Here is a 21,836-nt window from a genome sequence, read left to right as displayed (position 1 = left end):
ATTACCATCATGCTAGTTTTATTCTAACCCGCTAGAGTGCAGTAATCATTTATTATTACTGAGGTCCCTTTTATCTTTAAAATAGGGCACCATATTGAAATAATGTAATTATATAGCTAGAGTTTCGGGAAAAAATTCCAAAAGTCACCGAAAAAAGCACTTATTAATTTACATATTGAATAGATGGATTCCTGTCCTCGGTTCATTCTTGTCCAGTGACAGGTGTAACTAAATATTAAACATATTTAATATTTGGTTTTCCATTACCTTTCGTGGAATTTATTAATCATTCACTCTACGAAAAACAACTCACCATCTAAATAAATACAGTGCCGCTATGCCTTACATTAAAGTCTAGTTTTTTTATACTTTAAAATGTACATGTACAAAACCATCCATTCATATACACCAAGCTTCTTCGGACCGCAAGACCGGGTCATGAACAATGTCAGACATATAGTCCATGAACACAGTACACGCAGGAAAAAGGCATGTACACAGTACACACAGGAACACGGCATGTGACACAGGAGAAAATGGAATGTGCACACAGTACACACAGGAAAAACATAATGTACACACAGGAATAAACAGAATGTACACACAGTACACACAGGAAACGGAATGAACACACTGTACACACACACACAGTAGCGGAAACACAGGCTTAGATGGAAATCAGAATACAAGAACTAAAACATACTTTTTTTTAAATATAAATTAATTCATTTATTTTTCAATAGTAAACCCATGACAGTTAAACAAATGATTATTGTATGTAGCCATTTTCCGCAGTTCTTTAAGTATGGATGATACTTCGTCGATATGCGAGTAGTTTCCTCTACGAACAGACAAACAGATGTCACCAACGGTCTTAGCCCCGGTCAACCAATATGTTTGGATCTTTCCATGATGTGTAATCAATCTCTTCTGCCACCATCTTCCTTGCACATTTATAATAAATATTATGATTTCTGGTGTCTCTGTTAACACCAACCTCAGGGTAACTTTCATCATCGAGCCAGTGATCATCACAAGCTTGATCAGATTTATTTAATATAACACAACTTTTCCATCGTTTTGATCTCAGGAAACCATCACAGCCTTCGATCTTGCCTGCTTTAGCTGCTTCAGCCCAGTCTTCGATCACGTCGCCAGCTTCAGAGTCACTGTAGCAATCACTGTAGAAGGCATCGTCTTCACCCAGATTACAGTAAGAATTCGATATCGTTGATGTCGAAGTGTCTTCATCGTCTTCATGCTTCCTTTTTAGGAGTCCATCATTTTTACAAAGTATGGAGGATCTACTGAATAGAGGCTTGAATGTATTCTCACTTTTCACATTAAGGATTCTTCCATTAGTTTCAGTCTCCCATAAATCATCAACGTCCTTCATTTTAAGTTCTTTGTCGATATCGGGTGAGCTAATACCATCACGCTCAGGACAAGGAAAATTATTTATATCAACCAGCACACACTTCATTTGTGTAGTGTCTTTATCGATGTCCTCTATGCCGTAAGTGGGCTTGGCTTTACATGTTCTACCATGTCGTTTTAAGCAGTCAATTGGTGTTAACAACCTGCTACACCGATTACAGCTTAACATTTTGCGTAGTGGGTTTTTAACACAATCATTCTTCTCATGACGTCTAGCATTCCTTCTCATGACAAAATCCTTACCACAGTATCTACAGCGGCTTCCTTCCGATTCAGCTGCAGATAACAAACCATGATCCATGGTAGCTTCTGTGACTAATGTTAGATGCAAACTGCCAGTTTTTTCCAATTAGAACCATTCATTAATTTTTTAGAATTTTTTAAATATTTCATCAGCGAGAGTTAAGTTATCTTATGCAAAGCAAATTGTTGTAAGTAGTTCTGCTTGTCAACAACAGATGAGACGTCATATTTTGCTTGCAGGTAAAAATTATTTATTTTATGTGGGATGCGGGATGCTCACTAACGATTGCAAAAGAAGGAAGGCTTCGCTAGACAACAAGGAGAAGTAAGTTCATCCTTCGTCATAAGTGTTTCTCATCAGTCTTATAACATTTTTTGTGGACTGAGAAATGTTTTTTTTTAAATTCACCTTATAAAAATATTGACAGTCTGATTTAGTAGCAGAAATTAAAAATTTAATTTCAACACAGGATAAAATGGTATGACTCATTAAGTAAAAAAAAATCCTTCATGCAGATATCGATTTCTCATCTGTAACCAGAAGCACTTGGAGAAAACCATCAGATTTCTAGCCAGGAATAATCAGAAGCACTTGGAGAAAACCATTTAAATATTAACAAGAATAATCAGGAGCACATGGAGAAAACCACCATAATATTGACAAGAATAATCAGAAGCACACGTAGAAAACTGCCACACGTTTTCTTTGATATCATAAAATTACAGAAAAAAATATTTTAAAATATAAATAAATTAATAAAGAATATAAAATAAAACATAAAATACATAAATAGTTTCTGCTAGTTTGTAAACTTCTCATTGTTGAGCAAAGTAGAGTTCTAGAACAAGCCAGAATTTTATTATTTATTTTTTTTTAATTTTTAATTAATATATTTATATTTTAAAATATTTTTTCCCTGTAATTTTATGATATCAAAGAAAATATGTGGCGGTTTTCTCAGTGTGCTTCTGATTATTATTGTCAATATTATGGTGGTTTTCTCCATGTGCTCCTGATTATTCTTGTTAATATTTAGATGGTTTTCTCCAAGTGCTTATGATTATTCCTGGCTAGAAATCTGGTGGTTTTCTCCAAGTGCTTCTGGTTACAGATGAGAAATCGATATCTGCATGAAGGATTTTTTTTACTTAATGAGTCATACCATTTTATCCTGTGTTGAAATTAAATTTTTAATTTCTGCTACTAAATCAGACTGTCAATATTTTTATAAGGTGAATTTAAAAAAAAACATTTCTCAGTCCACAAAAAATGTTATAAGACTGATGAGAAACACTTATGACGAAGGACGAACTTCCTTCATCTTGTCTAGCGAAGCCTTCCTTCTTTTGCGATCGTTAGTGAGCATCCCGCATCCAACATAAAATAAATAATTTTTACCTGCAAGCAAAATATGACGTCTCATCTGTTGTTGACAAGCAGAACTACTTACAATAATTTGCTTTACATAAGATAACTTAACTATCGCTGATGAAATATTTAAAAAATTCTAAAAAATTAATGAATGGTTCTAATTGGAAAAAACTGGCAGTTTGCATCTAACATTAGTCACAGAAGCTACCATGGTTCATGGTTTGTTATCTGCAGCTGAATCGGAAGGAAGCCGCTGTAGATACTGTGGTAAGGATTTTGTCATGAGAAGGAATGCTAGACGTCATGAGAAGAATGATTGTGTTAAAAACCCACTACGCAAAATGTTAAGCTGTAATCGGTGTAGCAGGTTGTTAACACCAATTGACTGCTTAAAACGACATGGTAGAACATGTAAAGCCAAGCCCACTTACGGCATAGAGGACATCGATAAAGACACTACACAAATGAAGTGTGTGCTGGTTGATATAAATAATTTTCCTTGTCCTGAGCGTGATGGTATTAGCTCACCCGATATCGACAAAGAACTTAAAATGAAGGACGTTGATGATTTATGGGAGACTGAAACTAATGGAAGAATCCTTAATGTGAAAAGTGAGAATACATTCAAGCCTCTATTCAGTAGATCCTCCATACTTTGTAAAAATGATGGACTCCTAAAAAGGAAGCATGAAGACGATGAAGACACTTCGACATCAACGATATCGAATTCTTACGGTAATCTGGGTGAAGACGATGCCTTCTACAGTGATTGCTACAGTGACTCTGAAGCTGGCGACGTGATCGAAGACTGGGCTGAAGCAGCTAAAGCAGGCAAGATCGAAGGCTGTGATGGTTTCCTGAGATCAAAACGATGGAAAAGTTGTGTTATATTAAATAAATCTGATCAAGCTTGTGATGATCACTGGCTCGATGATGAAAGTTACCCTGAGGTTGGTGTTAACAGAAGACACCAGAAATCATAATATTTATTATAAATGTGCAAGGAAGATGGTGGCAGAAGAGATTGATTACACATCATGGAAAGATCCAAACATATTGGTTGACCGGGGCTAAGACCGTTGGTGACATCTGTTCGTCTGTTCGTAGAGGAAACTACTCGCATATCGACGAAGTATCATCCATACTTAAAGAACTGCGGAAAATGGCTACATACAATAATCATTTGTTTAACTGTCATGGGTTTACTATTGAAAAATAAATGAATTAATTTATATTTAAAAAAAAGTATGTTTTAGTTCTTGTATTCTGATTTCCATCTAAGCCTGTGTTTCCGCTACTGTGTGTGTGTACAGTGTGTTCATTCCGTTTCCTGTATGTACTGTGTGTACATTCCGTTTATTCCTGTGTGTACATTATGTTTTTCCTGTGTGTACTGTGTGCACATTCCATTTTCTCCTGTGTCACATGCCGTGTTCCTGTGTGTACTGTGTACATGCCTTTTTCCTGCGTGTACTGTGTTCATGGACTAAATGTCTGACATTGTTCATGACCCGGTCTTGCGGTCCGAAGAAGCTTGGTGTATATGAATGGATGGTTTTGTACACGTACATTTTAAAGTATCAAAAAACTAGACTTTAATGTAAGGCATAGCGGCACTGTATTTATTTAGATGGTGAGTTGTTTTTCGTAGAGTGAATGATTAATAAATTCCACGAAAGGTAATGGAAAACCAAATATTAAATATGTTTAATATTTAGTTACACCTGTCACTGGACAAGAATGAACCGAGGACAGGAATCCATCTATTCAATATGTAAATTAATAAGTGCTTTTTTCGGTGACTTTTAGAATTTTTTCCCGAATCTCTAGCTAAATAATTACATTATTTCAATATGGTGCCCTATTTTCAAGATAAAAGGGACCCCAGTAATAATAAATGATTACTGCACTCTAGCGGGTTAGAATAAAACTAGCATGATGGTAATGTACTCTATAAGATGAGTACACACACAAGATGGTGTTCTCCAGCAGATGAAAACAAGATGGTGGCAATGTCCTCTAGCAGGTGGTAGCTCCTGGTAGCATGTACTGAACACAAAATGTCGGATCCATGATGGTCGTCAAGTTCAAGGACAATTTTAGAGGTCAAGGTCAAATTTCAAAGTTAAATGCCAACATTCTATATAAAATTTCGAGGTTAAGTTCAAAGTTCAATGCCAACAGTCAAGGTCAAAGGTATGGTGAACATAAAGTTATACTAAAATGTCGTCGGCACACTCTAAGCAGACAAAAACAAGATGGCGGCCTCCAGAGGACGTAGACAAGGTGGCAGACATGACGACATACCAGCTGAAGATATATACATTGGTATTGGTGGTAAGAGGTCAATCTAGGTAGCTTCCATGGAGGAAGGATCTGTTTTTTTTTTTTCTCTTACCGGGTTCGAACCAAGTACGGGAATTCATCTAATCAATCAGTATTCTAATAAGTTAATTATTTGATGAATTTTGAACTTTTTTTCATTCTAATCAGATAAATAATTAAGATTTTCGAGCTGGCGGCCATAATGAAACATGCAACATTAATAGGATCCAATATGGCAGTCATAACGTAAAGTGTATCGCTGTCATCGTACTCAAACTCGATGGCGGATGTAACGAAACATGCAACATTTATATCATCCAAGTTGGTGACCGTAACGATAAGTGCAACAGTGGTTTTTAAATAATATTTTATTAAATTTTTATTAATTAATTAGATTGATTAATTTTTTTATAAATTTAAAAAAAAAAATTCTTTAAAATCGGATGATAAAGATTTTCAAGATGCCGGCCGTAACGGAAATTGAAACGGAGACGTCATAATTCAAAATGGCATAAAACAAAACTGCGGAATGTTCGAGAAAACTAAATGTCGGCGATGACGTCATCCAATATGGCGGATCCAAGATGGTCGCCGTGATGTCACAATCCAATATGGCGGTCGACACCACAGTCACCATAACCAGGACTCAGTGCACAGATGCCCTATCCTACACTACTATATTGCACATCATTTGATGAAGCATTTTTTCAACTGTGTTTAAATATGCTGTTGATGCATGTCTTGATAATGATTCCTCCCAAAAATTGGGGGATTTGAACTTGTTCTGAAATTTCCAACTGAACCCCTAGATGGAATTGTCTTTTCTAGAAACCAGCAGTAGCTCATGCAAACATTGTGCTAAATAAATTCTCATAATTGGTAAAATGTATATTCTGTAGTTATTTTGATTATATTTTTTTGGGGTGGATGTGGAGCTTAGAGAGCACTCTGAGAAAACCTGCCGACCTACGGGAGTGACAGACACCGGTCCCCCGACCCTCATCAATAATCCCTAAAATTAAAATAACCTGAGAAGGAAGACAAATGTTATCTTCTGCAGTCGGCACCTAACCTAAGTCAATTCAATTTTTTTTTTCTAAAAAATTTATAATTACTTTTTACAGTGACTTTTCAAGCCATCGGAACTGTGTTGAAACAGCATTTTAGCAGGAATTATTTTCCCAAAGTTGCAGACACTACAATTAATTGGGTGGTATATTTATATACATCCCAGAACCGTCTGGTCATCAGCCTTCCCCAAAGTTAAGATCCGCACTGGGGTATGGTAATGTCTACTATGTTCCGTACTTGTGAAAAATCAGGGTAGCAAACCTGGCGGGAATCAAACCTGTATCGCCCTGCTGGGAGCCGAGTGATCTAACAATCTCAAGCAACATGACGGTCATGTTTAAATATAATACATATGTATACATCACAATAGAATTCTAACGATGATGAATACACCGCCATTTGTAGTTGTCGTTACTTCTTAAAAGGTTTAACTACATCTAAAATGAAAGCAATGTTAGCTGATGGATGTCATATAGCTTTAGTATTCTGATCAGCCGAGCTTATATTTTCTGTTTTGCAGCATTGAGTAAGTAGTAAAGTAAGTGGGATATTATATAATTTATGCAACAGTACACCTTTTAAATTTATATTTACAATAATTGTTTGAATATGTTTGCTTAGCAAAACCATTAACATTACAACTGTTTATAAACCAGTATAACTTAATAATATGGTAACTCTATGTAAGTAAAAACCAATTCTCTCAATGAAAAGAATTAACATAATGTACAAAACATTTACCCTCTACATTTTGTTATTCACACAAATAAAATTTTAACTATATGATAGTTGGTAGCCAACTTAACCATTCCTGATAAAACTCCATGACACGTAAATGTATTTTTAAATACATATCCCATTTTTACACCCGTAGATTTACATCACTCAAAACACAGATATAATTATTACAATTATTTCAACTATTAGACCACTTGATAACATTTCCACATCTACTGGATGTCTCTTTGAACTTATGACAGCACTAGGCAGCATCAACTCTAAGTGAATAGTTAAACTTCAATAGCTTGATCCTCTAAGAACCAATATAACACTAAAAAAAACTTAGTAATGACTATTTTAGTATAACGGTGGACAATGAAATAATATTTTTATGGTGTTGTTTACGTTTGATTTGTGGGTCTGCTGTTTCGTAAGCACACCAATAGGTGCCTTGCATTAAAACTTTTAGGTGAAATTAAGACTTCTACATTTAGTGTTCATTGCAGAAAGATGCAATCAAAAAGCACTGCTTCAAATCAGTTTGTGTGAGATAGTATTAGGAGCATCCAGCATTTATCTGATGCTTAATTTGACGTATAAATAACAATTACTTGGCGGGATAGGGAGGGCAACACTTAAACAGTGTTGTAATTATTGCAGTGTCTCCATGTCCAATATAAATTATTAACTGTAGTTCGTTAGGCTGGTAGATGCCAAGGGTGCTATTTAACAACTATTTAGTTGTAACAAACAAGACGTAATGAATGGCTAATCTAGGGCAATATACATTTTTTATCACAAGTGAAGTATTTTCTTGTAAAATTAAATATAGAACTGAAAGGACTCTTGTATAATAAATAACAATCAACTAACGCATTGTGCTACATTTGACACTGAGATTTCGATATAGACTACTGGCAAATAAATGTGCCCAAAGTACAACCTGTACAATAACAGGTTTAATATGTAACAAAGCCTTGATACCTAGTTTGGAACTGTTTTTTTTTAATACAAAATAAATATGAATCCAAATGTGTTGTCAGTTAAAAATTTTTTTTCAGCATTATACGTGTTTATATTACATAATTCTTTCAAACCTTATTTATTATTGTGTAAATCTACCTACTTAGTGAGAAAATCAACTATAGCACCAACTGATATTTCTGTCTGTACTTTTTGTACTGTTACTACCGTTATAGCAGCACAGTAGGCTGTAATAACGCAACAAAAAATGTAGTTACAGAAGCGCACAGTTTCGTGGCTTCACACAGAGATTTAGCACAAAACAAGTTAAAATATCATGATTATTTCTCAATATTATAACAACCATTCAGTACTTAACATATATTAAAAAAACATAATATTCTACCTCAACAAAACAAAATTGCATGCTGATGCTCTGCCTCTCCCCGCAAATAAATCCCTTCTTGTACAGTGGATACAATGGATTTTAAAAAGTCTCCACTTCTACTCCCCCTTCCCATTCTCCAAAATCTTTCATCAGCAGATTTAGGACAGAAAAACCTAGACAACAGCCAAATACATTAAATTCTCATATGTTTTTTGATGTTCTGCCAAACCCCCCCCCCCCCCCCCCCCCATAAAATATCCTTGGATCCATCCATGTTGGTTAAGGCTAAGATCCTTAGTTTTGCAGCCTCCAAGAAAATTATTTCTCCCATGAATATCGTAGTAGATAAAAAAATTAATAAACAGTAGAATTGTAAATAAAACTTTGAATTTTGTAAATATGATGATGAAAATTTTCTCAAAAAATTCTTTCTTATTTAATTTTAATTTAGAAATTTTCAAAACTAAATATTAGGTATATATTTAAACTGTACACGGCTGTTACTTTGCACACAACTTAAAGGAGGTACAATGAACAATTCTTCGGTTTAATTTTTTTAATACAACGTACAGAATTTAAATAATCTGAGTACAAAATATTGTGATTTAACTGTCACTTGCCGCTGATGAAAGGAACGAGTTCAACAGTTTGCCGCTAGAGCTCCGGTTGGTTCCGAGTTTACTCACTAGATGCCTCGAATATCGCAGGAGTTCAGGCGGGAATATTATCGCTTCGAAACGGTCAAAACACAACACTAGTATCAGCAATAGTAAGTGGACGTGTATTTAAAATGAAGCACAGCAGGAAATGGAAAGAAGCCCATCGACGCCAACTTGAGTAAGTATTTTTATGTACTTGTTCTACATTGTAATCACATATTGTATTTTTTTTTCCCCGGAAAAGTAATTCCAGTCCATTCATATGTATATATTTATGTTATATATATTTATATTATTAGCCGTTTTATTGGTTTAGAGTTTAAAGAATTTATTAATTTATAACTAGCGGTAATTTTTTTTTTAAATAATTACATTACCCTTTTCTTGTACATACTGTGTTGGTGTTAAAATCAATGGCATTATATTAAAAATCCCTTTCGCCCGTATATTTTGTAGTATTTATTTATTTGATAAAGGTTTGAGATAGTATTTAGAATTTTTATAAAAAATTAAGACGTATATATTATATAGCGTAGTTACTCAAACAATGATTTTTTTTTTTGTTATTTCACCCATTGCAGTGATGCTTGGTTATATAAAAATTTAAAAATATGAATATTCTTTTAATGTGATACATGTTTCCTAGTAACTGCAACACCTCAAATTAAATAACAAATTGATATAGCAATGAAAGAGATTGTGTTTATTCAATATTTCCCCATAGTTTTTTGCTATAGCGAAAATTAAGGATAACTCTACAATGATTGGGTGTATCTAAAATTGTTTCAGACAAAATTTTTTGATAACGTTTATAAGATTTACAAACAGTTAGAACATATTCGATGGTGTGCCTACTAAGGGAGCAATGATTTTTTTTTTTGTCAATTCCTGTTTAACCCCTGCAAAAATGGTTCGTCTAATCAAAAATTGTTTCCGACAAAAGATTTAGTTAAAAAATTACAAGGTTTTTGAAGAATTATAACGGATTCGATAGTATGCATAATAAGAGAGTTACGATTTTTTTGGTCCGAAACACTTAAATTTTTACACCCCTTGCAGTTATGGTTGGTCGTATCAAAAACTTATTCAGACAAAAGTTCTTCCTATTTTTTCCTTTAAGCTTTATGTTCACACGGATGCGATATGCATCATATTATGGAAGTTGTTGCGATTTTTCTGTTAAAAAAAACCTTCCCCATTTCTACCCCTATGGACTGATTTTGTCCATTGACGAACTCGATCGAGATTTTCCATTACTTGATTTTATGTATCAGTTTGGAATTGATGTGCGAAAAATTACGGCAGTTATCGTGTTCATAAAATTGTGATATATATATATATATACATACATATACATATAACTTTAGAACTGATGATGGTTATGGGTTTCTTGGACTATGAAACGTAAAACTACATAAAATCTTTCAGGAAGTCGCACCGCTGCGCTGGTACGTTGAAAATTCTATATTTTTTTTAATGATTTTTCCTTACGTATTTGAAATTTTCTAAAGAAAGTAATGTAAGGAATAAGAATTAGATACAAAATGCACGTTTTATATGCCATAAAAAAACATTGGTGTGCTAAAACAAAATGAATGCAAACAAAACAAATATCGTAGCAGGACTGTATTTGATACGGGGGAGTTTAGACTAGGAAATCAAATTTGTATAAATGAGTGCATACGTATTAGTCCGCGGCAATTATTATATAGTTATCGATGGTTTTCATGCATTCTACGCGGCACAAACATATTATGAATTTTTAAACTTAAGTACTTACTTAAAAATTCCATTTGAGTTGTAACTGTTCGTTCTAACCTGGGAAATACAACCTAAATGACAAGACAAATCATATTACATGTCGTACATCGTTCCATTAAGTCAAAGTTTATAGTATATTCCTATAACAAATGCGTATATAAAATACAGTATATAATGCACTAAAAACAAGCAGGCCATTTAGAAAAATTTTATTTTCTGTTGACAGTTTACGTGCACAAAAACATAACATTTAATCGTCTCTGGCACGTTATGAGATTAAGTTTATTTTAGATACTTCCTCTTTCGAAAAAAACAAACAAACAATTTCGTCACATACTGTTTTTTTCTTCTGATTCCAGCAATCCTTCAACTCATTGTCTTACAGAATACCAACATTTCATTACAAGTTTTTCGCTGAAATGGCCCATTATTAAATTAAATCTTGACTAATTTTATAAAAAAAATATTTAACCATAATCACGATGATATCCGTGTATGTAAACAGTTACGTAACACTACAAATGTGAAAATGTACCCACACACAAACGAAATTTCGTTTTGTAGCATAAAGATTAATACAGTAGATAAATATTTTTCAAGTTTAGTTTTGTAATATTTACTTTTTATTTCCGAAGGTACAACTACTGTTTGCAAAAATAATGAAAAAAAATTAAGTACTATTAAAGAGCATCTACAGGTTTAAAATTTGCCAAATGTAATACTATATGAATTCTGAGCAACATATTAAGTTATTGACAACATCTTTTATAGTTACGTAAAATTCAGTAACATGCTAAAGGTGGTTCAGAATAGAATTCAAAATTCCAAAGACAGTTTAAGCATTTTTAAATACAAATGCGTAATTAATCACATAAAAAACATGTTAGACATTTTACCGTGCCACCTATTGGTCGAAACTTATGCTATAATGTGTAGTAAATAAATCAAAATTTCCGCAAAAATTGCTATAAGTGCACCCAGAAAAAACCTTAAACAATTCGAGAGTAAAATCAACAAACAAAAACCACTTAACTCAGAAATATTTTAAAAAATATTACAGATGAAAATAGACAACAGAGAGATTAATGATTAATGGACTAAATCTAGGCAAACAGCAGATGAATCACAAAAAAAAGAAGGGGGGGGGGACAGGCTATTTTTAATTAAATAGTTTCCTTTAAATAAATTTTTAATAAATCTTAAACTAGCAAACTTAATGAATATTAAAGCAAAGGCAAATTAAAATTCTTTAACTACTCTAATGAATTATATTATTTCACTTAGGCTTGCAACATTAGCGAGAAAAAAGAAGAAGCTGGGGTTGACACAGAACCCTCTGCCTGCTGGTGATGGTCCTGCAACACCAACCTTGCCAGAGAGCCCAGGCGGTGAAAGTTCGGTCCCCACAGTGCCAGATGTAACCACCATGGCGTCTTCAGTGGCGGCGTGTACATCACGCAACACTGATGACAGTACACATACTCTGTCCGATGACTATCAAGGGTAAGCTTTACACTTACATATCTTGTTTGTGATATGACAGGTAAATTTAGAATTCATGTGATAATACTCATATGAATAAAAATTATTGTATGGGCTATGTTTCTTAAAAGGGAATAACTCTTCTAGGAATGATGACCTTCCTCCGCTGATAGTGGTTTACGAGCCTCCATTGCCACAGACAGATCCGGGACTCAGTATGTTAGAGGGTCGAATGATGGTTGACGTTCGTCACTTCATGGTGCAATGCCGTCTTCTGGAGAGACACAGGTAAAAATTGTTTTATGTAAAATTGAGTTATTTAGATTTTTTTCCACTACTGTTTACCGCCTTCTGAACGTTTAACCGGCTGGAAGGTTGAAAATTCTTCTACAAACTTATTGACTTCATTAGTTAGTAAGTAAATAGGATAGATATGTAACAATACCGATTTAAATTAATAAATGTTGAAAATAAAAGGAAAATATATTTGAGCCATATTGACGAGGAGAGATAAATAGCCAATGTAATCACAGCTAACGCATATATCGAGTGAACTGTGGTGGAGCTACTTACTAACGTAGTAAGCCTTTATTCGATAAGAGGTTAAACACTATAGTGGAAAAAAAATTGCACACCATATAAAATTTTCATCGGGGAAAGATGGACTTTTGCCCCAACAAACAAAAAAAATAATTACTATGCTAAAAAATTACAGGGTTCCATTTTTATCGTATAGTTTTACACTAAGCAATGCAAAGTTGAATTGCAGTACGAACAATATTATGTTTTTCTTTTAATTTCATACTTTTGGCAGCCGCGCAAAGGAACCCCCCTGCGCGCCGAGCGGACCAGCCGCCTACGGCCACTTCCTCCCGTAATTATTTAGTTATGTATATAACGATACAAAAATAAGGGCCAATCTCTCGATGCTGTCGTTCAACAATGGATTTTTCACTACCCAAGCATTTATTGTATCACTAACCCCTAGCAGTTACACATTTTCGTTAGTTATACAAGTTCGTTAGAAACACAATTACAAGGCAGTGGCGATTCTTTTTTTTTTTTTTTTGCTTTTGGGGTCTGTAAAATTTTGTTTGTAAACAAATATTGGCCAGAAAGAATTATATATTTTTCAATTTAACTTCCGCTACATTATTTGCAACTATAAATGATCATAGAAACATAAGTTCCACGTGCGCGCACACACAACAAGTGAAATGAGGAGTTTTAGCAAATAAACATTGAGGTAATTTTCCAAAATACAATTTTAAAGACCTTTATACTGTGTTCTTACATTTGCAGTTAGATTTATTTAAATTCTTTGGCAAATGTTACAATTTAAAAACTTTGTTTAAGTATGTCCAGTTATTTTTTTAGGTAATTTTATTTGTTACAAGAAACCGAAGACCTTGCTGAAGTAAAATTATTATGTATAGAAATTGTGTTTAAATGGGTGTGTAATACTTAGATGAAATTGATACAGAATTATATGAAATAAAATTCTATTGTTTTACCAGCCTTTGAGCTTTCTGGCTGACGTGAAATTGTTATAATTAAACTTAGGGCCTAAATTTAGAATTGCTCGAATATGCAAAAAGTAATTCACTCGCTCACACAATGGCCTATACAAATTCCAACCCACTGTCAAAAGGGCTGGAAACTTTAAATTTGGGTCGCAGCCTCAATGATGAAAGTGGGAAAAGTACCAATTTTTATTTTCTAATTACTAAAAAAATAAAATTAAAAAGTAGGCACGCACCTTTAAAATCGGTGTATACCTTCTTTCGGAAGAACGTTGTTGCAGAAATTTTTTAAGAAACATAGTAAAAGGAACAAGATAAATATATTTTTTAATAATTTAAAAACGTAATATTCTAATTGTGCATATTCTTGTTACTTATAAGAAGATAGCATCATAACATTTGCACGCTTGGCTTACGACAGTTGGACGTGCCAACGTGTCTGCCGATATGGCGATAGTACCTATCTGTTCTACGAGTAAGTAACATTTTAATACCTCAACGTAAATATCCAATTTATTTTTTATTAATTTTTTATTATTAATTTTTTGGAGGTGAAGACGATGATGATCGAAATAGTGTTTTACTATACCATGATGTGTAAGAGGGCAAATGCGCGAATAAATGTGGCCATGGCCACATGGCTTCTTGCAGCACAGTGAAATGCAAATGAAAATTGTATCCTTTTCTTGAACAACATTCCAGACTTACATTAAAATAGCATAATTTTTAAGCATGTAAAATGTATATCTGTTCGAGCCATGTCACAATTATTTTTTTATTTAATTGTGACATGCACATCAACAGTTTGGGAAAACTGTAGTGGTGTGCATGTTATTATATTGATAAGTACAAAGATAAAGAAGCTTCTGTTCATATTCAAAAATTAGCGAACCTACTGGCATGTAAGTTTATCTCTTTCATTTTATTCTGTTCACATGTCACTCGACAGAGCTCAGGAGCTGCTAAGATTATTGTGTATGGTGAAACGAGGTAACACCCGTACTGATAACTTGACCACCTTACCTCAGTGCACTTCAACGTACATTTACGTATATATAGAATAATCTTTTATCACAAAGAGTCGGGCAGATCTTTCAGGATTCACTGCAAGCTATTTATGTTCGATTTTAACGACAGTAGTTTGGATGTATGCAATATTATGCTGTTAGAGCAGTTGTATGAAATTAATAAAATCACAACCTAACAGCTTGAGTACCAATGTATAGCAATAGTTATAGCTAAATTGCCGATGCTAGTAAAAAATTGTCTTGTTTATTGTGTGAAAGCCAAACGGGTAACAAATGTTTTTGGGAGATGTTACCAGAAATTATTATTATGTTGGTTTTACAGGTGTCCCATTTCATCTTCAGGAACATATTTTCTGGAAAGTGTCAACAGGTACGGTCTGCTGACAAATTTTAAATTTAAGTGCACTCACTGCAATCAAGAGCAGCAGTTCAAATCTGAGCCTGTGGAATGCCTTCCAGTGGGAAGAAAAAGAAAATGCAAAATCGATACCAACTTAGATATCAACGATAAGATTGTTTGGGGCGCAATTTCGGTTGGTCTAGGCTACGGACCATTGTATGAACTATTGTCACTAATTGATATGCATCCTATGAGCCCGGGTTGCTTTTCTTATCACGAGAACAGAATCGGAGAGCACTGGAAGGCAATGTTGCAGAAGGAAATGGAAGATGCTGCACTGGAAGAGTTCTCTATGGCGAAATGGTTGGAAATGAGGAATATGCTTGGACCATAGGAATTTTGGATGGAGGTTGGAGCCAAAGATCCTATGGTCATAGGTATTCTGCTAAGTCTGGATGTGCTATAATAATTGGCTTCTACACTAAGAAATTGTTATTCCTTGGTGTGAGAAACAAATATTGTACCGCATGCATTCGGAGCGAACAGATGGAAAAGGAACCCACGCCTCACCTGTGTTTCCGGAACTGGACTGATTCTTCCACTGCAATGGAGGCAGACATTATAGTGGAAGGTTTCCGGTTCTGTGAAGCCAAGTACAAACTTCAATTTAAGAAGTTTGTTGGTGATGGGGATTCAAGTGTGCATGCAGCCATAGTTGCAAATGTTTCGTACGGAAGAGATGTTGAAAAGATTGAATGTGCTAACCATGTCGTGAAGAATCTCAAAAAGAATCTTTATGCCATAGCCAAGGGCATCCATATGCGGCATCTCAGCCAGTCGAAAATCAAAGCCCTCTGTCGCTGTGCAAGAGGTTGTATCAGCAACTGTGGGGGTGATGCTATGCTACTTCAATCAACACTTCTAAATGTGCCCAACCATGTGTTTGGAGACCATAAGTTATGCAATTTAGATGTGTGTGAGAGAGCTGGTAAAACAGCAAATCCCTGCAGTTATGACGCATTGCCTCGTGAATTGATTGTGGGAATCAAACAAGCTTTTGACCGAGTGAGAGCAAAGTCACAAGCACTTGTAATGGATCTCACAACCAACCAAGCAGAAATGTACATGTCATTAGTTGCAAGGATGGCTGGCGGTAAGCAGATAAACCGTTCACAGCAGGGGTCTTACAGCCGTAGGGCTACTGCTGCTGGTTTGTCTTTCCAACTTCGCTACAAATGGCATGGACAAACTATGAAGGCGATCACAGGTCACAGCCCTGGAGTGACTGTGAAGCGATTAATGGCAAAAAGACAGAAACAGCAGGCGAACTGTAGGCGAAGGTTGGATATGAATCCGCATGTACCACGGAAATCGGAATCATTTAAACCACAGGGTGATAAGAGCTATGGTCCTCATGCAACTCAGCCTCCAGCTTCTGGTCTTGAACTAGAAATTCTGACTGAGTCTGTGATGAGAAGCATAGAGCTTACAGTGCAAGAAAGGAATGATCTGGAGGTGCAGACACGAGATCAAGGAAGCAGTCAGTTGTGGATGAAGGAGCGGAGAAAACGAGTCACTGCTTCCTTTTTCGGACGTGTCTGTAAAATGAGGGAAAATACTTCGTGTAAAGTGACAGTGGAAGCGATTGTGTACAGTCGTGTATTGGAGAATGCTGCCACAATACATGGTCTAGCAAACGAGCGCATAGCTGTCGCTTTATACGAAGAACAAACAGGCCATACTGTTAAACAATGTGGTCTCTTCGTTGACCTTCAGCATTGCTTTCTTGCAGCTTCTCCTGATGGTTTAGTTGATGAAGATGGTTTGGTGGAGGTGAAATGTCCATACTCTGCAAGGGAACTTAACCCTTTAGATGCAGCAATGCAGCTGAAAACGTTCTTTTGCAGAGTTGTCGACGGCGAGCTTTGCTTGAATCGCTCTCACAATTACTACTATCAAGTGCAAGGGCAATTACACATCACACGAAGAAAGTGGTGTGATTTTGTCGTTTGGACAACGAAAGGCATTTCAATAGAAAGAATTGTGAGAGATGATTGTTTCTGGCTTGAGAAAATGGAGTCAAAATTGTTGCGATTTTTTAACAACTGCTTGTTGCCAGAGCTTGCTGATCCATGTCGTCCCAGGGGACAACCGATTCGTGAGCCAGAATATATTATACAGGCACAAGAAAGTCGTTCAAAGAAACGCAAAATTTCAGATGTGTGAATTTTGAGAGACAGAAATTGTGTGGCTGACGAGAACTCTTTTTTTTAATTTGATACAGTGATGCTTTATATCTGATAAAAAAATTCTAATTATTGTTTACTTCTCATGCTTGTACAAATTGAACAGTACTGTAAATGTATTTGATGACATAAGCAATAGTAAGTTATTAGCTGATATTGAATACAAACATTTTTTTTTCATGACTACAAAAAATAAGGTTCTCTGGTTGGCGAGTGATTATTTTATACTAATGTCAAAAAGATGCTATCGGGAAAAAATAAATGAAGTTATTTTATACCACTGATTCACTACCCATAAAATCAAACTGTAACGTCTTTGCAACTAGTATCTCATACAATAAATATATAACATATTCGTGCTTCATTTTGTATAAAAATAAAACACATATATAATATCGGGAGACAGCCTTGAAAATCGTGCATATCACCAACATGGCCAATCAGACTCACAGTCATGTTTACGATAGCAAGACAGCTAGCAAACCAGTTCAGTTTATATGCAGTTTAACTGAAAAATTTATTCAATATTTTCGGGGTGGTTTTACGCTCAAAATTAATACAAAACCAAATCAGCAATCCTTGTATTATCATTTATAATACTACAAAATATCTTCCATTTCCTTCGAATTGTATTGAGCACTAAAATATTGATTTACTTTTGGCCCAGATTTTATTCGACGATACTCTGTAGAGTTTAGCTTGTTTGCATTCTTTATTTATTAGGTTTAAATCATGGCCAAATTTATTGAAGTGTAACACAAATTATATATTTGTGTGTGCCTGGTTAGGAATTTGTATGATGTACTTACTAGAAAAACTATGTCATATCAGTGTAATAGTTGTACCCTTACAAGCGTTGAATATTTATGAAACATTTTATTTCTTTTGTTTTTAAAGCCGCAGACTTGTATTTTATTTATTGCATTTAGACAACAACATGCGTCCGTGTTTTCTACATTGCACGCTCTGTAATATTTTGAATGTTATAGTAATTTTTGCTTTTTAAAATCTGTGATTTATGTGCAGTAGAATGATTTGTAATTTATGATTATTTCTTTTCATATTTTTAATGAGCCATTTGCTAATATTATATACACTTCTCCATTTATTATAATAAACACATATTCCATTATTGGAATTATTTCAGAATGGGAATCACAAGACTACAAAAACTATTCTCCTGCATTAGAAAGGTGATAATACCAGTAAAGAAAATTATCGTCCGAGAGCAATTACGTCTTATATTTAGGGACACCTGTATTTCGCTAATACATTTCGTGTCAAGGTATTTAACAAAACACTGTAGATTTTTCTTGTAATTATTGGCTGTGGTCGGTGAAGGCTGTTTTCCCGCACTTGACGGGGCCAATGAGGACGTAGTTACCGTACTGCTGCACGCCCGCAATTCGCCAAACCTCTAAGAAAAAAAAGCTACAGTTATGTGTGAAATAGCCTGACACGAGATGTATTCACGAAATACAGGTGTCCTTAATTATATCGAAAAATATTTGAAAATTGTATGATAATTTTAAGTATGAAAAGTACAAAATACTTTCAAATTTAATACATGGTTTTACATCAACTCTAAGCACTAAAACCCATACTGCTTATTATCTACAAAATAAATCTATACACGGCAACTGATTATGAATCAGATGAGTTTTTTTTATAAAGCATCTAAGGCCTTGATTGTATAAATATATTGTTGGATAAATTAACTAAACTAGGAATACTATAAAATGCACAAAAATAGAAGAGTTTGATCTCAATGACATAAAGCATAATTTATCTATTTAGCACAGCCTGTATAATTGCTTCCCCATTGTCAAGACTAAAATTAAAAAAACTGCGAAAGAAGCAGTATAAAATATCTATCTCATTATCTTTGCGGGTGACTCAAATATCATACAAACAAAACGAAACGCAAGAAAGCATATTTTAAACACTGTAAATAACTTAGATTTTAAATAAAAGGATAATAATCAGTATGTAAAATTTAGTTTTAACGATGAGTTGTAAACAGAACATCAAACATATATCATAGGTGTTACTGCGAACAGAGAACTCTCACAAACAATACAATTCCTTTCTGCGCAACCTGCAAGCTCCGGTACCTTCTGTAAAAAAAATATATAAATGTAAAACTTTTCCGGAAGTCGTACCATGGTAATGACTAAAATATGTAGCCTTACTTCTAAATCTAATTATCTAGAGAACAAATTGTATTACATTATTTTCATGATTTAAACGGTAGCAAAATTAACACCTACATACGAACAGAAGTTTGCTCTTTTATTCATTTTTTTAGTTACGTGATAATTTTTTTGAGTTATAAAGAAATCCAACTTAAACAGTAAAAAAGAAAGGCTTTTAATGAAAAAACCTACTCAGTCATTATAGATAACTGTTCAAACCATTTAAGATTCATCCTGTTACATAAATTTTTATATTCATATACATCTAATGTATACACATATCAGAAAAAAGGCAATAAATTCATATTAACTTCATTATCAAACTATAATAAAACACAAAATACACTTGCAGAGAACCACCAAATATATTGCGTAAGTGTTTCTGCAATGAGTTAAACTTTAAAATTGACTTTATTATTTCAAAAAAATAATTTAAAACTCCAAGCAAATGTAAGAACACGTCTTCTAGATATAATGTAAGATTATAATGCCGTGTCCGAATTCGCCTGAAGAATATACTTGTAGATACTTTGGAAGTGACTTTGCAAGACTGTCAGAAATGGACGTGAAGTATGTATGCTATGCAATACGCAAGTAAATGAGTCTGTGTAATTCTCGCGTACTTGAAGTTGAAAATACTTCTTCATTTGAAATATTTTTGGTCATATTTTATATATCATTTAAATAATTTAAGAGGACGTAAAATAAATATAATTTATTTTGTATTTTACTGGTATCTATAAATAAATTGACAAAATTAATTTATGTATATGGATGTTTAAAACGAAGTTTCAACAAACACATGTACATATTTAGCCTACAGATCGTTACTACAAAACAAAAGTACAATAATAATGTATGTTGCCGTAAATTCACGTGACAGCGATGAAGTGTTAAAAAAAAAAGGACTAATTTCACATGCGTTTAAAAATAAAATCTAAACATCCTTTTCGGCTGGCTAAACATTGAACTTATCCGGATTCGTTAAAGGCAAGTGAAGTACGTAAGGTTGCAAACATGTAACTGCATTACTTTCTGATTAATTTTAATAAAATTATGCATATATCCAAAAAATGTTCAGTTAAAATTAGTATTGTATTGTATTTTATTTTATTGTATTGGTGTTTGTATCTGGGTATATTTTATTGTGTGTTTAAGATTTATTGACTTTTGTGCCTCATGTACTTTTGGTGAAAAATGAAAATGTAATTATGTATTATTATCAGGGCCCAAAGCAAAACTATTTGTTCGTTGGCCGAAAATGAAATGTAGTTATACTTGTATATCTAAGAAAAATATTTGTATTTTGTATGAATGTAAGTATTTTATTATGTAAATTTTTATTACTTACAAATATTTCGTACTCATAATATCTAGTTTCCATTTGTCTTAAGACATAATAAAATGATATACTAAGCAAAAAATGTTTATTGGTTCGCAATTTTTCATTGTTACAATATTTTAAAATGAAAAATTTGCTATTCAGCAATATCAACTTCTAAAACGTGAGTAAAAATTATCATTAAATTATATCAATGGAATATTAATTGCATTAGTATTCCTTGCTCCTAATCACTTACTCTGGTTGATTACCTTCCTTATAACCTCAGTGATCTCGTAATTTATGTACACCTTTTTCCCACTAAGACGATTCAGGTGCAGATTCTGGAGCAGTGTTTTTTTTTTATGTACGGATGTGCCAATAAATCCATCAGTTTGGTGGTGGTGTTGGGGGGGGGGGGATAATACTACTCTTAAAATATCACTTTATCTGTATGCACGATAAAATATCCTTGGTTAGCTCCCTCCGAAATATTCTTATACAACCTATGACGTGTAGCCTACTCCTTAGATATTTTAAAACACGTTTGATTGCGTAGAGAAGGCGATTCTTCGAGTATGTGACCCTTTCATAATTAAATTATTATTATTATTATTAGTTACAACTGATGTTTATTTCGAGCCTCTTTGACATCCAGTTCATACATAAAAAACGAACTACCAGTGATGCTTGACGTCACCAGTAGGGATAGCGTGAAGGAGCTCCTCATTTCGCCAGACGCGACTGGCATACACAAGTATT

General features: G+C 34.0%; 1 protein-coding gene across 1 annotated transcript; it reads left to right on the top strand.

Moving 5' to 3' along the window:
• The first annotated feature begins 9,737 nt into the window (after positions 1 to 9,737).
• On the top strand, positions 9,738 to 21,285 carry LOC134542919 (uncharacterized). The gene is made up of 3 exons (XM_063387511.1): positions 9,738 to 12,442; positions 12,569 to 12,709; positions 15,295 to 21,285. The coding sequence occupies exon 3, from the start codon at positions 15,673 to 15,675 to the stop codon at positions 17,536 to 17,538; it is 1,866 nt and encodes a 621-aa protein (XP_063243581.1). The 5' UTR covers positions 9,738 to 12,442; positions 12,569 to 12,709; positions 15,295 to 15,672; the 3' UTR covers positions 17,539 to 21,285.
• Positions 21,286 to 21,836: the final 551 nt, after the last annotated feature.

Source organism: Bacillus rossius (assembly GCF_032445375.1).
Source record: "Bacillus rossius redtenbacheri isolate Brsri chromosome 9 unlocalized genomic scaffold, Brsri_v3 Brsri_v3_scf9_2, whole genome shotgun sequence".
Lineage (NCBI taxonomy): Eukaryota > Metazoa > Arthropoda > Insecta > Phasmatodea > Bacillidae > Bacillus > Bacillus rossius.
The sequence above is the reverse complement of the archived record's forward strand: the minus strand, read 5'-3'. Positions and strand labels throughout refer to the sequence as shown.

Coding starts and splice junctions, on each gene's coding strand:
- LOC134542919 (XM_063387511.1), top strand. CDS start 15,673: ATGGTTGGAAATGAGGAATATGCTTGGACCATAGGAATTTTGGATGGA.